Here is a 19,423-nt window from a genome sequence, read left to right as displayed (position 1 = left end):
TGCAAATTACCACAATATTACAATTAAAACTTAATATTTTATTATAATTGTAATTGTTAAAAAAATTAATGAAATTTATAAATCGTAATATCATATTTTCGATAAACAGAAACCTTACTCTCTTTTTTTTTCATGTCAAAAAGCTCATGAACGAAATATTACAAGACTGTTACGAATAAGGAAGAAACTAAGAAATTTCGATACGAAGGCACATAAAATAGAACAAATTCGATTAACCTAAAGTTACAAGTTATATTATGTTTTTAGCTGGCATTACTATTATTGATATTATAAGAGTGAGAATTTTGAAATAATATACAATATGATTCTGGAAATATACAATGATTTTGTTGAAATATTATTTAAAAAATGTGTTAAATATTTGTGTTGAAAATGTGAATGTTGAATGTTGAAAATTAGGTAAAATTAGGTGTTGAATATTGAAAATTAGTGTGTGATGATGTAGGTAATGATGTATTTTATTTTTGGATTATTTGTAAAAATTTTCTATAAATAGATCTCTCATTTGTGAAGAAAATCACAATTGAGTTGAGAGAAAAATATTATAAAGTGTGTAGTGTGATAATTTTGAGAGTTTGAGATTTTTACTTTTTTACCGTAAATTTTTACTTTTTCACAACACGTTATCAGCACGAAGCTCTAAAAGTCCTCCATATTTTTCCAAGCTCCGAACAGAAGAAAAAGGTAACAAAAGTAATAATATTTATTTTACTGTTATTTATTTATTGTTTATATATGTAATATATAATATAATGTTATTGTTAGAAATAATAAAAATAATTTTTTCAAAAACTTGTTATAAATCCTGGGAGGATGTTAAGACGACATCCCACACTCCCGGTAAGGGATACGACAAGTATAAAAGCCTATAAGGTTTTTTAAACAAAATAACTTATGACACCTAATTATAATAATGTGATATGATATACATAATTATTTAAATATGACTAATATTATATACACCATATTATTACCATAAAATTATACAAATACATACATTTATTTTCTTATACACCAACGGTAATAAACGGTAACAAAACGGCTAGTTTTTGCTCTATAAATACAATCTCACAAATACATTCAATCACTCCAACTTTCTCTTCTTCTCTAAAAATTATTCTTCATCAAATTTTCGAAGAAAAAAAGAAGATGGCTTTCACGAGGTTATTTTTAATTATTTTGGTTATCATACTCACCAGTCTTGTATTTATCGGAGAATATCCTCCTCGTGTGTTTTCTTTATTTTTACGAATACTTGTACTTGTTGTTTATCCATTACTTTGTATTGCAATATTCATTAACTAATAAAATGCATCGTAATTTTTAGTACCACCATGGCAAACTTGGCAAAGCTCGAATTCATCGCTCTTGATATTACTGGGAAAAACTATATGCCATGGACTCTTGATGTAGAAATGCATCTTGAGTCATTGGGTCTAAGCGAGACCATTAAAGAAAATGGTATATCTTCATCACAAGAAAAAGCAAAAGCTATAATATTTTTACGACGACACCTTGATGAAGGTTTAAAATGTGAATATCTCATCGAAAAAGATCCCATGGCTCTGTGGAAAGGATTAAAAGAGAGATTTGAACATATAAGGGAAGTTATACTTCCGACCGCCCGTGATGAATGGAATATGTTAAGATTCCAAGACTTTAAAAAAGTCAGTGATTACAATTCAGCGATGTATAGAATAATCTCGCAGTTAAAATTTTGTGGACATGAGGTTACAGAATCGGAAATGCTTGAAAAAACATTTTCCACGTTTCACGCATCAAATATAACACTACAGCAACAATATAGAGTGCGTGGATTTGCGAGATATTCTGAACTCATCGCCTGTCTTCTTGTGGCGGAAAAGAACAACGAGCTATTAATGAGAAATCATCAGTCCCGACCCACTGGATCAACAGCATTTCCAGAAGTAAATGCTGTAAGTAAAAATGAATTTAAACCTGGAAACCAAAATCAAATTCAAAGACAAGGTTTTGGTCGAGGTCGAGGTCGAGGTCGAGGTCGTGGACGTGGACGTGGACGAGGAAGTGGTCGTGGTCGTGGACGCGGCCGTGGTTTTGAAAATAATCGAGATAGTTATTTCTATAACTCATCTCAAAATAACGTCCCAAACCATCCACAGAAAAGGCATCAAGAAAACATGAGTGTTAATGAAAATCACTCGAAAAGATTTGAAAGTTCTTGTTTCAGATGCGGTACTCCAGGACATTGGTCTCGTATTTGTCGAGCCCCTGAGCATCTTTGCAAACTTTATAAAGAATCGATAAAGGGGAAAGAAAAGGAGACCAACTTCACTGAGCGAAGTGACCGTTTGAGTGATTCAACTCATTTTGATGCTGCTGATTTTATGAATGATTTCTCTGGAAATGATCAATATGTTGGTGGGATAGAAATGAACAATATTGATGCTGCAGATTTTCTCAATGATTTCTCTGAAAATGAACAATATAGTGGTAGAATATAAATGTACAATAATTTATTTTTCATGTATTTATATGATAATGTTTTATTGTACAATTATGATATGTGTTATATTTAAATATGTATTGTCATTAATTTTTTTTCATTGCATATTTTTTGAAGTTCAAATATGGAAAATGCTATGAGCAAAGCTGAAGTTTGCATACCCGATAGTGGTACAACGCACACTATCCTCCGAGATAAAAGATATTTCTTGGAACTAAAACCAACAAAAACAACGGTGAATACAATATCAGGTCCTGTAGACTTGATTAAAGGATGTGGTAAAGCACAATTTTTGTTACCTAATGGTACAAAATTTTTGATCAATGATGCTTTATATTCACCACAATCGAAAAGAAATTTGTTGAGTTTTAATGATATATATTCCCATGGGTATGATACTCAAACAATGAATGAAGGGAATGAGAAATATATGTGTCTTACCACATATAAATCAGGAAAGAAATATGTGATTGAAAAACTACCAATGCTCCCTACTGGATTGCATTATACACATATACGTCCCATTGAATCAAACATGGTAATTGATAATTCTTCAATATTAACCAATTGGCATGATCGATTAGGACATCCTGGTTCAACAATGATGCGAAGAATTATAGAAAATACACATGGTCATCCATTGAAAGACCAGAAGATCTTTCAGAATAATAAGTTTCAATGTAAAGCATGTTCTCTTGGAAAACTTATTATAAGACCATCACCAGCCAAAATCCAAACTGAATCACCAATGTTTCTTGAACGTATTCAGGGTGATATTTGTGGACCAATCCATCCACCATGTGGACCATTCAGATACTTTATGGTATTGATTGATGCCTCCAGCAGATGGTCACATGTATGTTTATTGTCAACTCGAAATGTTGCATTTGCAAGATTACTTGCTCAAATAATAAAATTGAGGAATCAATTTCCCGATTATACAATCAAGAAAATTAGACTTGATAATGCTGGTGAATTTACTTCCCAGACTTTCAATGATTATTGTATGTCTATGGGAATCATTGTTGAGCATCCTGTTGCTCATGTACATACTCAAAATGGATTGGCTGAATCATTGATTAAACGTCTGCAAATGATTGCTAGACCAATGATTATGAAAACAAAGCTCCCTATTTCTATATGGGGACATGCAATTTTACATGCTGCTTCATTAATTCGCATCAGACCAAGTGCATATCATAAATACTCCCCATTGCAGCTTGCATTTGGTAAAGAACCAGACATTTCTCATCTGAGAATTTTTGGATGTATGGTGTATGTGCCTATTGCACCACCTCAACGAAAGAAAATGGGACCTCAAAGAAAGATTGGAATTTATATTGGTTATGATAGTCCATCGATCATTCGATATCTTGAACCACAGACAGGCGACGTGTTCACAGCACGTTTTGCTGATTGTCATTTTAATGAGGAAATCTTCCCAATGTTAGGGGGAGAACAGAAACATACCGAAAAAGAAATTACATGGTATGTATCATCATTGTTACATCTGGATCCAAGAACAAAACAATGTGAAAAAGATGTACAGCAAATTGTGCACTTGCAAAGAATAGCAAATCAAATACCAGATGCATTTGCAGACACAAAAGGGGTAACTAAATCATATATACATGCTGCAAATGCCCCTGCTCGAATTGAAATTCCGAAGAAACAAATTGAAGATAGTCATGATGTCATTAAACGCCTGAAGCGTGGAAGGCCAGTTGGTTCCAAGGATAAAAATCCTCGAAAAAGAAAATTCATAGAGAAACACAATGATCACAAAATAGAGAATGATGTTCCTGAAGAAACACATAATGATCACAAAATAGAGAATGATGTTCCTGAAGAAACACATGATGATGAAAATGTTTTGTCAGAACCACAAACTGACGAGAATCATGAAATCTCTATCAATTATATTAATACTGGAAAAATATGGAACCGAAAAGATATAGAAGAAATTGATGATATATTTTCTTATAATGTGGCAATCGACATCATAAATGATAATGAAGATCATGAACCAAAATCTTTTGGTGAATGTAAAAATCGGCAGGATTGGATAAAATGGAAAGATGCCATCCAGGTTGAATTGGATTCGCTAAATAAACGTAATGTTTTTGGACCTATAGTCCTTACACCTGAAGGTGTAAAACCTGTTGGATACAAATGGGTTTTTATTCGAAAGCGAAATGAGAAAAATGAAATAGTAAGATATAAAGCTCGACTTGTTGCACAAGGTTTTTCTCAAAGGCCTGGAATTGATTATGAAGAAACGTATTCTCCTGTGATGGATGCAATTACGTTTCGGTATTTGATTAGCTTGGCAGTATCTGAAAATTTAGAAATGCGTCTTATGGATGTTGTTACAGCCTACTTATATGGATCACTTGATAGTAATATATATATGAAAATCCCTGAAGGATTTAAGATGCCTGAAGCACAAAGTTCAAAACCCAGAGAATGTTATTCTGTGAAATTACTAAGATCATTATATGGGTTGAAGCAATCCGGCAGAATGTGGTATAATAGGCTAAGTGATCACTTGATGAAAAAGGGATATGTAAATAATTCAATATGCCCTTGTGTTTTCATTAAGAAAACAACATCCGGATGCGTAATTATTGCTGTATATGTTGATGATTTAAACATCATTGGAACAAATAAGGAAATTCAAGAAGTTGTGTCATACTTGAAAGAAGAATTTGAAATGAAGGATCTTGGAAAAACCAAGTATTGTCTGGGTTTACAAATTGAACAAAAAGAATGTGGAATATTTGTTCACCAGACAAATTATACAGAAAAGATCCTTAAACGTTTTAATATGGACAAATCAAATCCTTTAAGTACTCCAATGGTTGTTAGATCATTAAACATAGAAAAGGATCCATTCCGTCCATGTGAAGATGATGAAGATATTCTTGGTCCAGAAGTACCATATCTAAGTGCTATCGGTGCCCTTATGTATCTTACAAATTGTACAAGGCCTGATATATCTTTTGCCGTAAATTTATTGGCAAGATTTAGCACATATCCAACAAAGAGACATTGGAACGGAATTAAACATATATTCCGTTATCTACGAGGAACGACAGACTTGGGACTTTTGTATTCAAAAGATGCTAATCCAAGTATAATTGGTTATGCCGATGCTGGATACTTATCTGATCCACACAAAGCACGTTCTCAAACTGGATATGTATTTACTCGTGGAGGCACTGCAATTTCTTGGCGTTCACAGAAACAAACACTTGTAACAACTTCATCAAATCATGCCGAGATTATTGCACTACATGAAGCAAGCCGTGAATGTGTGTGGTTAAAATCAATGACTCAACATATCCAAATCTCATGCGGATTATCATTCGACGAGAAGCCTGTGATACTATATGAAGATAATGCTGCATGTGTTGCTCAAATGAAAGAAGGATACATAAAAAGCGACAGAACTAAACATATTCCTCCTAAGTTCTTCGCATTCACCAAGGAGCTTGAGAAGAATAAATGTATTGATGTTCGTCACATTCAATCAAGTGAAAACTCATCAGATCTCTTCACAAAGGCACTTCCTACGACAATATTCAGAAAGCACATATATAATATTGGGATGCGCAATCTACGAAATTTGTGAAGAATTGTTCGTGTCAACATGAGGGGGAGTTTACGTGACTGCACTCTTTTTCCCTTACTATGGTTTTTATCCCAATGGGTTTTTCCTAGTAAGGTTTTTAACGAGGCAGTATAAAAACACGTAATGTATACAATCATTATGATCATCATCACAAGGGGGAGTGTTGAAATATTATTTAAAAAATGTGTTAAATATTTGTGTTGAAAATGTGAATGTTGAATGTTGAAAATTAGGTAAAATTAGGTGTTGAATATTGAAAATTAGTGTGTGATGATGTAGGTAATGATGTATTTTATTTTTGGATTATTTGTAAAAATTTTCTATAAATAGATCTCTCATTTGTGAAGAAAATCACAATTGAGTTGAGAGAAAAATATTATAAAGTGTGTAGTGTGATAATTTTGAGAGTTTGAGATTTTTACTTTTTTACCGTAAATTTTTACTTTTTCACAACAGATTTCATATAATAATAAATACGAAGAAAAACTCCTGTTTCGAACCTCGATTTTATTTATCGATCTGACTGGATTCGTAAAATTTTTTTACATTTTCTATCAAAACTATTTTTTTCAAATATATATTAAATCGTGTTAAGATTAGAACTTGGATCTAACTCAACCCAAAAACTAGCTCAAGAGAAGAAGATTGTCCAAGTCCATATATACAACTTTTAAGGATTTGATCTAACCGATATTGGACAACTAACAGACTCTCTCGTGACTAGAAATGAAGATCTGAAACGTGAAGTTAACAAATGACCCAATTATGGACTGAACAAATATCTCAACTATGGACGGTCAAATACGATGGAACATAAACACTGATATCATATTAAGATTGGAACTTAGACATAACTCAATCTCAAAAACTAACTGAGAAGATTGTCTAAGTCCATATATACAACTTTCATGTACTTTACCAAAGACAACTAACAAATCGATTTGTTTTATAAATATATACAGGTGAAACGACCTAAAAAAAACTACTCAAAAGACAATATTATGAACTCCAACGAACACATAATATAGTTTCTGAAGAACAAAATATCTACAACGAGTCCATGCTTATACAAAATGGACCCTATTAATTTAATAATGGAAAGTGATCCAAAAGAGAGAACAAACCCTAGGAAAAATCCATCTATAGCTTGCTTCTGTAATGGCAAGACTGATTCACTATGCTCTGGCTCCCGAGATCGATTATCAAATCACAGTTACTGTAGGTGACTACGTGAAAACTGAACAGAATCCGGACTTTCCCCGAGATTCTGATGTACGTCTGAAGAGGCAGCGTTCCGGAGACCACATCGGAGTAGAATTCGGAGTTGGAAAGCAAGCGATCCGCCATCAAGGAGAGGGTCAGGTTCAGACCGCGTGTATCCCGTGCTCCGATGCTCCCTGCAGGTAAGGGGACCTCCCCAACGTCGTTCCCCTTGAACCTGAGGTAGCACGTGCTGTTGGAGTATTTGAAGGACACGCGGTTGGGGTTCCTGACTGTGACGCCGGTGTCGAGGGTGAGGTTGATGGAGACTCGGAGGGGGAGCAGGTCGACGGAGAAATCGACGTCAGAGAGGGTGATGGAATCAACGGTGGTGGTGGGACGTTTGGGTTTGAAAACCGTGAGGCCGAGGATGAGGCAGAGCAGACCCAAGCCCAGTATGAAGGCGATCAAGCACAAGCATATGTATCTCTTTCTTCGCTTTCTGGTGAGTTTACGCTCCTTCTTGTATGCTAATGGCTGTGTTTCCACATCCATGCGTAAAAAAGTTTGCTGCTAAGAAAATCTCCACACTACATATTTCTCGTGAGTGGATTTGGAGATTTAAGGGTGGGGATGGTGGTGGGTAGTAGGTGTCGGGTGATGGGCGGTTGTCAAAGCAATTATTATTATTGTAAAAAAAAACATCATGAAAAATTCATATTTTTAAAAATCAGATATCAAATTCTTTGTTAAAAAGAAGAAATGTGTTTTATTTTTTAAAAATATAAGAATTTAATTATCCCATGAATAGTTTTTTGAGAATTGTTAGAAGATTACTATTTAGACAAAAACTTGGGTGAGACGATCTTACCTGTCGTATTTTATGAGACGAGTTTTTATTTGGGTCATCCATGAAAAATATTACTTTTTATGCTAAGATTATTATTTTGTATTGTGAATATATTCGTGAAATCGTCTAATACGAGAACTACTCAACTATCTAATACTGAGATTGAACTAATACCAATCAGTTGATATTACTTTTCAAATGGGTTTTATTTTCTTAGTCTAAAGTATAGAAAAGTCAGGAATACGGATGTGTCACTAAATAGGCTTTAAATTGCAATAAATATTGTCATTCACAGCTTAACTAAGTCCAAATACCTATCATTTAGGCTGATGAAATATGGTGGTTTTTTGTTTTTGTTTTTGTTTTTTGTTTTATATTAGAATTATTATATTTTTCTTTATCAAATATTAAATTTTCCCGTTATTTCCAACTTTAATTTAAAAGAGTATTATCTTATATTTATTTCTTATTTTGTTAAAATATTTATGTATTAACTTTATTTTTAAGTAATTTATGCATTTTATCTATTTAATTCATCCTTATTTTTAAATTATTTTTAAACCATAAACACAATTTAAAAAATAAAATAAATAAATGTTGTGGCGACGCATCGCGCTGCGCTAGAAGATGGACGTGGCCTAGGCAGGGTCGTTGAGAGACCAGTAAAAATGTTCTATTTCTTAAAATAATCTAATTAAACTAGTGAGATTTGAATCCAAAATCAGAGTCCCATCTTTACTGCTAAACCAAGTGATTCGATTAATTTATTTACTAATCCCTAGCATTATGAGACGTGTTTTCCGATCCTACCATTTAATTTTTGGACTAGCAGTATGGTAATAGTTGCTCGAGGTTATTGGCTAGACATTTATTCGGCCTTAAACAGAAGGATATTCATGTGAACATGCACGGTAGCTTCTCGAATAAACTCACAAAAAGTCAAAGATATGTGATGGATTACTTACTCCAACTCAAGGGAATTGCAGTATGAAAAACTTTTAAAAAAACAAGAATGCTGGATGGGCTTGAATGCACTATATTGTGATCAATGGGCACAGGAAAATCTCAATAGTTGGGCATTGGCACAATCGAATATCAAAAAAATTATAAATGTTCGCTCCTCCAAGAGGGCACGTTATATGCATGCATATACAGTAATTCTGTGAATTTGAAAGTATTCTAAGTTAATTGCGTTTAGCACACTATTATTACAAGAATACAGAGGCCAAATGATTAAAGAATACCGAGCGCATTCAGATGGATAGAGAAGGAGTGGGACTTGCGAGCATCATGCGTGACTTGTTCTTTTAACCCCTGAAAAATGATGTTTTAACTCATCCATATAGCTCAAACAACATTCATCCTCCACCACACCACAGTATCCACTCCGAGTATGATATTGCTCCTTCAATAGTATCGATTTATAAAGTTTGTGGACTTCATTCCTACAAGAAGTAATCCGGAGGTGGCTTCTTGGCAGGTGCTCCTCTTATTTCCTGCATTTCACCAAAAACCGTTCCAAACGCCTTTCAAGAGGTAAAGTGGGGCTTATTTCCTATGCTACCATACTATATAGATTTACATGTTGATCTTGCAATTCTCACTCGACTCTTATGCATGTTCCTCGTTTATATTAATTGCCAAGCGTAGAGTAGCATAGAAGTCGATACCCGCATAACTAGACTGTAACATTCCTCAACTAGAAGCACACACTTATAGAATTGATACACAGTTAATGCTGCGTGCCAAAAACCATATGCTTCTGAAAGTTTCAATAGCAATCTCACCTCAACCTAGTCTGTAATACCTCACAGTAGAAGAAAAACAGTAGATAGGGGCCAGGGCACTATTGGATCAAAAAGAAAATTCAAAGACAAGAAACAACATATGGACGCACCTGTGGAGCTGCATCAAAGACACGAAACTTCCTTTCCAGGTTTTCATCCAGCTCAAGAATTGCTGCCACATTCCCACATCTGCATCATAAATTTTTTTCAAAATTGAAGGAGAAAAAAACTAAAGAATCAATAACAATTGAAATCATTTACCTGTAGCAGTAATTTGGAGCTGACCAAACCGTAACTATCTGGTCGTTGAACATCCATTTATAGCCTTCCATCACCAACTGATGGGCACGACAAATATAATCAATATCATTTGCACGATTAAACGTAGAGACAACACTGCCACCAAATAGGAAACCCGCACCACGTGGGCTCAAGCCCCAACCATCAACAACGTCTTCTGGATCTGACCAGAGGAGATCACACATGGCACCATCATGAGGTACTTCTTGCTTACGGTCAATTATTCGAATCTGACACACAGATGATCCAATAATTTACTAGCATTTCACGACTAAGCGGACAAAAAATACTGAAGCAGAACATTTTTTGAAACCTGGTCCAGAGTGGATATTGCAGGAGACAGCCCACCATGAACTGAAAATATCTTGTTCTCAATAAGTGCAGACAGGCTGCCAGATGTTGGAATCATAAGTATCATTTACTGCCTCGAAAAGAAACCAAGCCAATGACCCAAGAATAATTCAAATTTGACAAGAATGTTGGTGGAGGAGGAATTTAAACACTGAATTTGACAATACTAATGCATAATCTGAGGCAATTAACAATTCACCTTCATATTTTTTTGTTTTTTCCTACCGTCCTCACATAAATTTGAACCCATACAAGCAAGCAAATTCATAGCAAAGATCTAATTGGAAAATTAGAGAAGTTCAAACCTTAAATAGTCAAAAATATCAGTGCAATATCTCCAAACATTAGCAGAACCATATTTTCGCAAGCACTCATCATAGAAACCATATACCTGGAAAAGGGGGAATATAATAAGGACATCTTGCCATGTAATAGTTCAAAACTCAGGAAAAACATAGTTCCTAACCTGTGTTATCTGCCGGCTCTCATGGTTTCCCCTTATCAGAGTTATCCTATCTGGATATCTTACCTGCCAATGCACTATGATCTATTAGCTGAGTCACGATTTTGGGTATCCATGTTGTCTGGAAACACAAAATATTTGATACTCAAAAGTAACTGTCCATGTTGTCAGGAAACATGATATACATTTCAAATGCTTTACCCTTCTAAAAAAAGTAAAACCAATACCTTCAGCGCGAGAAGCAGCAGAAACGTCTCAACTGAGTAATACCCCCTATCAACAAAATCTCCAAGAAACAAGTAATTTGTCTTGGGACAATCACCTCCAACTTTAAAAAGCTCTTTCATGTCATAGAATTGCCCATGGATGTCACCACATATCTACATAAAAACACCAATCCACATAAGAAATACTGGCAAGGGGTAAAATATCCTCGAAACTAAAAGGAAACAGCTATCGCCCCATATTTATACCTACAATAGTGTATCAGAAATATAGCTCCGTACCTTCAGAAATTAAACAAAGGAAGGGAGGTCTCTCAGGGGTTTTTTACTCTCTAATTTTCTTGGGTGATTCGGGCATGAAATCACTTCAAAACAAATGCATAGCAACAATATCCATTAAATAACCAATTAGGATACTTCGTAACTATAGCTACATATGGATGCCATGCCCAAATAATTTCCTAGTTCACATATTAAGTTTCTTGAGATCTAACAGTTCATAAGTGTGTCAACTTTAAAGTATTAGCTCCACTATTTTCAGTCTCATAAATCAGATCGAGGTGATTCTGTAGCTCAGAATGCCATTGTATTCAGCGTTGAGATTCAAGCACAAAACTGGACAGTACAGGGAGATGATATCAGCAACCTAAAACCTCCAAAGTTTATTTGTTGTTGACCACTGATGATGTAGTCAGAGGTTACTGTCATCTCTTTCTGTGGATTTGTGGGCATTTTTTAATCAGTCTACTGGCCACTTACGTGGCACTCAAGTAAATGTAAGGTCATGGTTGGAGTACCATTTCAGTAATTGCTTTGCCTTCCTAGATGTATTCAATTAAGACTTTTATATACTACTTTCATAGAGTTTTAAAAGTCAAGTGACATTCAACATTGACTTTTAAAAAATCTATAAAGGTCTATAGTTATTCAAATTTTCAATAGAGTTTTAATAATTTCATGGAATTCATTAACATACAAACATTAAAGCCTAAGGTACAACCATAAATTGTCAAAAATTGTATTTGGTTCAACCCAAATATTTGGATGGATTTTTAAAACTTCTAACTCACACACAAGCTATTTAATTCTCTATCTGTCACTTCACATCACACTTTTTCTTATCTTCTCTCCTCTCATCTATCTCTATCACTCTCACAAATTTTTGAAGTATATCTCTATATATATTTTCATATTTCCTTTTCAAATTTTACATTTTTTGGCTGATTGTTCATTTAATAATTTTTTATTTTAATATCATAAGAAATTTAGAATTCTAGAATTGATTTTGTGATTTTTAATTTATGATTTATACAAATTAATGTAATATTCAATAATAATAAAAGATGATCCAAAAAAATGCCGCTTAATTCTTAATAATTGAATAGCCTCACAACAACCATAAATTTTTAAATTTTTTTTAGCATTTTCAATTAATATGTAAGCTGTGATATTTTTATACAAAATTATATCCACACAATACTAAATAATATTCTTTTCACATGTATATTTTCAATTCAAAAACAAGGTTATAGATTATTCAATTGATGTATTTTAAAAAATTTACAAACATACATACAAACCCACATATATACACATGTAAGGATTAAATGATTTAACTTTTAAATAAGTAAATTTATTTATTAATATAATTATTGAAAAAAAAAATCAAACTGAATATGTTATATATGTCTTCAAAGAAATTAATAAAAAAATAATATGTTATAATTAAGTACAAAATTTATAAAATCATATAAAAAAAAGTTCACAAAAGTCTATAAAAATCTTGCAAAAATGTCTATATGAATCCACATAAATCTGTTTATAAATCTGTGAGATTATGTAAAAGTCAATAAAAATCTATCAAATCCATAAAAGTCTATCATTTGAAAAAGTAATTAAAAGTCATCAAAACTCTGGATTGAATACACCCCACTAAATGTATGCAATCACACATGTATCAGCAATCTACAGCAATTAGGGAAATCTCATAGAGTGAATCTATGTCATAGTCATTAAATTGGGCGGTTAATATACGTGTTAAAAGAACTTCTGGTTGCCTCATGCATGAAACTACTACTTAGACTCCCTCCCTCGGCCATCACTTTATTGTTGTCATGATTCTTTGAGTTATCATTGTTTGTTTCTCGATGCTAGAAGGTGTTCATCTGTCTTCTTACGTATCACCAAGATTTATCATCCATGGATTAACTTAAACAGCTCTTACAATATAGTTGCTGGCTGATGACAACTTGTTATCCATTTCACTCATCTCATAGCAACCGACTATCTTAAAACACACTAAAAATTAGTGAGATTCAGTAACTGTTAGAAAAGTAGTCTGAAAAAATATCATGGCAGAGGTTGGTTTGTGCGTCAGGACTAATTTTTTCTTCTGAAAACTCCGCATTTCTGTAGGTTAGGCCCGCTGTTTTCAAGCAAAACCTCCAAAAATATGTACTCTTCAAAATCCATTTGCCATCCCCCGTCTAGAAACGACAATAAAGCCTTTTTCTTTCATTTATTTCCAAAAAATTACAGCACAATTTCACAAGCAATCTACTTGTAATGCTATTTTTTTTTTGCAGTCTCTCAAAATTTCAAAATCCTCCAATCTAATATTTGTTGGAAAAAAGAAACGGGTAGCTGAAAATATGCAGCCATCAAACTTCTACAAGAAATTCCACTAATTTCGCCTTCTTTACTCAAGTTCCAATCTTCATTCATGTCTTCGTACCAATTACGCAGACCATAAATACTATGAACCTGCTAAGAAAATATATTCAAAATTTTCTTCGTTACTTACAGTGACAGGAGCGTCAACTCTCTGAACATTACTCTCTTCGACGAGGATTTCCATGGCTTTCATACAGAGAGCCTTGACTTCCGATTCTTTGAGCGGCTCGCATCTTTTCAGTAGCTCTATTTGCCGGTCTAAATCCGACATCTTCCCAGATTCAAACTTCGAACTACAAACCCTTCTGCAATTTCGCTCAATAAATCAGACCCTTAATGAATAATCGAAGAAAATCTTGATTCCCATAACTTAATATTGGAAAATATTACTCCCATCCGTAATTGACGTTAGCAGTAGTGAGGTTCACTACTTTTTTGAGTGGCCTCTCTTTTTCTCCGTCCCTCTCTCGCTCCGTCTGGGTTTTCGAGATTCGCATTCGCTCAGGTGCGAAATTTTACGAAATTGTAATTTTAGTCCCTAATTTATGGGGTTTTTTTTACACCCTAATTTACGAGTTTATTTTTTAAAAAATAAACCTTTAACACTACATATTCATCTCATCAAGTCCTGTTTTACACACGAGGCGATAAAAAAAGAATCTTTTGCGCAAACACAGTTTCTAAAAATCCGTAAACAGCCAAATCATTTGTCACTTGGTTTGCATTTCTCGCACAATGATATATCTGAATGCCTTGAACTCTGGAAGTTAGCTTACTGATTTGGTCAGCAATTGTGTTGTCTGAACAAAACGGGGCTTGTTCTTTTATGTTTTGAACAACATGGATAGCATATGTCTCAATTATTACCTCGGATCACTTTGAGTTGATGGCCCTCTTGAGCCCTTCCTTGACAGCAATCAATTCAGCAGTATGGGAAGAGATTTCTCCAAGAAGAAGTCATCCTTCTGCAAATATCAACATGCCGTTACTATCACGTCTCACAATCCCCACTCCGAAATGGTTCATTGATTTAACTACTGCCGCATGAACATTCACTTTAAGGACTCCCACAGGTAGTGGCTGCCAAAATGTTTGTGGATTTGGCTTTATACAATATGAAATCGGAATTGGTGATAATATACGGTAATGCTCCCCAATACTTCGAGATATTGTGAGAACATCCTCCTAATCTATAGCCTTTCTTTGAAACACACTTTGATTCCTCTCAGTCCATAAACTCCAACATATAAAGACGAAACTTTCAAGATCTTTGCATCGTCCACGATCAACTATCTATTGAAATAACATTCTCCACACTTTTCGAGCAAATCACAATACCAGAAAGTATGTGTGATATCTTCAGGATACGAGACATTTCATGTCAACTGACATTCCTCTTATAAAGAGATTTACCTTCATCGGTACGACATCGAATAGCAACCGCCAAGCATGGATTTTGATTTTATTTTGCATCCTCAAGTTCCACATCTTTCGCAATCATGTAGTATAATCACAAGTCGAGCCATTGCCATCTGATTCATCCATGTTCTTTGCAAGATGATATCCCGACCGGACAGTATACTCTTCTTTAGATGCAAAGTGCCAAATTAATTTGTCCTCCCCATTGTCAATCCCTACTGGAATACGGTTCACCTCCACTCAATCCACATCCCATGAAACATTATTCAATTTGCTCCAATCCCAACCACGAGATTCATGTTTTAAATCACATACCTTAATATATAAATGTGCATTATTGGGTACAGTACTAATTGGTTTAAACGAGTGAGGTATCAGAAACCATGGATCCTGGAAGACTTTGACACTCGTACCACACCCTATTCTCCAACGGATTCCCTTTAGCCAATAGATCTCTTATCCACAACACACTTCTCCATACAAAGGATGGATTGTTACCACATTTTGCTTGTAAATAGTTACTCAAAGGGTAGTATTTCTGTTTATGAATATGCACCGCCATAGAATTGGGTTGAGTGAGTATTCTCCATGCTTATTTAGTTAGTAATGACTGGTTGAAGGAGATTAAATCACGGAATCCCATAACGCCATGAATCTTTGGCCAACATAATAAACTCCATCTTCGCCAATGAATGCGCCTTTCAACCTCCCCGTAGCCCACCACCAAAAGTTAACCGTCATGAACCTTAATCGATGACATATAGATATTGGCAACCGGAAAATACTCATTGTATAAGAAGAAATAGCATGCACGACAGCTTTAACCAATACCTTCCTGTTGGTCACATGTGCGATAATTTGAAATAATAAATATGAAAATAAAGAATAAATTTGACACTGAGATTTACGTGAAAAACCCCTAAAAATTATTGTTGTTCAAAGTATATGGAAGAAACAGAACAGATAGCTATGTGTAAAACCAGCAAATCAATGTAGTTAATCAAAACAGTAGTACAATAAATCAAACCGAGACCTGTAGCTTGTACAGTTTCCTTAAAACAGATTCGCCCCCTCCGGTATGTGCTCCGAGGATTCAGCGGACGTCTGTTTCCCAGGATACAACGGGCAAACCAGCAGAGTTGCAGCACAAAGCACTATGCTAGCGAACAAAATCAGTACCTAACTTTATAAGTGAACAGAGCAGAAACAGTACTGTAGCAGCAGAAGCAGATGCAGTACTGTAGCAGAACGAAATACTGTAGCAGAACAGAAGTACTGTAGCAGATGCAGTACTGTAGCAGAACCAGAAGGAATGTAGCGAAAGCAGAAGTACTGTAGCAGAAAGCAGAAGTATAGTGAGGATAAAGTGGATTTTCGGTGGGTGTTTTCTAGGTTAGGCACATCCCCTATTTATACTTGTCAATACCATCCATACGAAAGGCCAAAAGTTGCCTTAAAGATGGTAGATGAATCACTAACAGTTGGGGAGATGAAGCACCAACAGTCAGACCATGCGAAAGGTCTCAACTGGAAAAAAAAAAAACAAAACAAAAGATGGCATAGACTGCTAGGCGATTTTTGCCTTGATCGGTCCGACATTCGGCGCATCCTGGTCGCGCTCGTACGCTTGCACACAAGTCAAGCCTTTTTCCACTGCAAATCGGGCCCATGATTTGGACCCCCCTGCGCATGTATGCGCGAGAGAGAGCCTCTTGACCAATCATTGTTACACCTTCCTAAAGTGTAACACAATATAAACTTATCTATACCACTTCATTTTTCCAATGTGAGACAAACCCACCTTTCAAATTTCCATTCACACACATGGAAAGCCCATAAGCCTAAAAGCCCATACTTTCAATCCAACAATCCCCCACATGAATGGAAATTGAAAGTTATACGAAAGGATTCCACTGATAAAGTTCAACAGTTGAGTCTTGCATAGGAGAGGTAGGTTTTACTCTTTGAACCTTCCTTTGTGAAAGCATATTAATTCACTGGTTGACAGTAGACGTAATGTCTTTGAACTGTACATCCGTTTGTGTGAATTGTGATATACTTCACACAAGATTCTCCCTGATACTATTAAGTTCTCGTGCTTGTTCTTTTTGGCCATGAACACACGCCTGGTTCTGCAAGAGGGTCTAGAATTGAGCCCTGCAATTCCTTCGAAGCGGCCCCACTTCTCTCTCACATAAGTGGTTCTATATTGCTTCTTATCAGAATCATTAAAAGCCGTAAGCTTATCCTCAACATTCACTGTTTCATAATAGGAATGGACTAGGGATAACCCCCACATTGCTTCTCCAAATTAGTGTGATTAGGTTGTCCCATTGAACCTAGTTCTTGGGATCTCCAGTCAGCGTAGGTTGGGTTTTCCTTCACATCAATTTATTCTATAGGCTTGAGCCCCATTCCCCTTGAAGATTTCGTAACTAACTCTCTGTTTAACCCTTTGGTCAGTGGATCCGCTATATTATCCTTTGACTTTACATAGTCAATAGAGATAACGCCAGTTGAGAGTAGTTGTCTAATGGTATTATGTCTACGACGTATATGCCTAGACTTACCATTATATATTTTATTTTGTGCCCTTCCAATCGCAGGATTGGCTATCACAACGTATGCATATAGCCGGCACTGGTTTTTCCCATCCTGGAACATCTTCTAAGAAGTGACGCAGCCATTCAGCCTCTTCAGCACACTTGTCAAGAGCTATAAACTCAGATTCCATTGTGGATCTGGCTATTACAGTTTGTCTAGAAGATTTCCATATAATTTCTGCACCTCCTAAAGTGAATACAAATCCACTCGTAGATTTTGAGTCTTTCATATCAGATGTCCAATTTGCATCAATGTATCCTTCAATAACAGCAGGATATCTGGTATAGTGCAGCCCATGATCACGAGTGTACCTTAAGTATCTTAGCAATCTGATAATTGCTTTCCAGTGTTCAACTCTCGGATTACTCGTGAATCTACTCAATTTGCTTACTGCATAGGTTATGTCTGGTCTTGTACAACTCATTAAGTACATCAGACTTCCAATTACTCTAGAGTATTCTAATTGAGATATACTCTCACCTCGAGTCTTTGATAGATGCTGACTGGTATCTATCGGAGTTCTAGCCCATGCAGAGTCGTCATTATTGAATTTCTCAAGTATTTTGTCAACATAATGTGACTGACTTAGAACTAGCCCTTCTGATGTTCTATGAATTTTAATTCCAAGGATTACATCGGCTAAGCCCAAATCTTTCATGTCGAATCTTGAGTTCAATAATTTCTTTGTGGATTTAATCATCTTATCATTACTACCAATGATAAGTATGTCATCCACGTAAAGACATAAAATGACATATCCAACTTCAGTGTTCTTTATGTATACACATTTGTCACATTTACTGAATTTAAATTCACTTTCTATCATGGCTTTATCAAATTTTTCGTACCATTGCTTTGGTGCTTGTTTTAAGCCATACAGAGACTTAACCAATTTACAAACCTTATTTTCTTGCCCCGTCGCAGAAAATCCCTCAGGTTGTTCCATGTAAATTTTCTCTTCTAAATCTCCATTTAGAAAAGATGTCTTTACGTCCATTTGGTGTACTTCAAGATTCCGCAAGACTGCAATCGCAAGTATCACACGAATAGAGATTATTCTCGATACAGGAGAATATGTATCAAAGTAATCAAGCCCTTCACGTTGATGGTAACCTTTAATTCCCAATCTGGCTTTATACTTATCTATGGTTCCATCTGATTTCATTTTCCTTTTGAAAACCCATTTACAGCCTAGTGGTTTGCTTCCTGGAGGAAGATTTACTAATTCCCACGTATGATTTTGTAAAATGGATTCCATTTCGGAATTGATAACCTCTTTCCAAAGAGGTCCCTCAGATGAACTCATTGCTTCCTTGAAGCTTTGAGGTTCACTTTCCATCATGAAAGTGATGAAATCCGGACCAAAAGATTTCTCAGTCCTAGCTCTCTTACTACGTCTAGGTTCAATATCT

At 35.1% G+C, this 19,423-nt stretch overlaps 1 protein-coding gene across 1 annotated transcript; it reads right to left on the bottom strand.

The window, feature by feature from the left end:
* Positions 1-9,280: 9,280 nt before the first annotated feature.
* On the bottom strand, positions 9,281-14,544 carry LOC140981095 (serine/threonine-protein phosphatase PP-X isozyme 2-like). The gene is made up of 8 exons (XM_073447351.1): positions 14,119-14,544; positions 11,319-11,471; positions 11,095-11,157; positions 10,934-11,019; positions 10,591-10,666; positions 10,239-10,507; positions 10,088-10,166; positions 9,281-9,686 (listed from the first exon to the last, which is right to left on the bottom strand). The coding sequence occupies exons 1-8, from the start codon at positions 14,257-14,259 to the stop codon at positions 9,636-9,638; spliced, it is 918 nt and encodes a 305-aa protein (XP_073303452.1). The 5' UTR covers positions 14,260-14,544; the 3' UTR covers positions 9,281-9,635.
* Positions 14,545-19,423: the final 4,879 nt, after the last annotated feature.

The sequence above is a fragment of the Primulina huaijiensis genome, chromosome 7, assembly GCF_012295235.1.
Source record: "Primulina huaijiensis isolate GDHJ02 chromosome 7, ASM1229523v2, whole genome shotgun sequence".
NCBI classification, from domain to species: domain Eukaryota; kingdom Viridiplantae; phylum Streptophyta; class Magnoliopsida; order Lamiales; family Gesneriaceae; genus Primulina; species Primulina huaijiensis.
The sequence above is the reverse complement of the archived record's forward strand: the minus strand, read 5'-3'. Positions and strand labels throughout refer to the sequence as shown.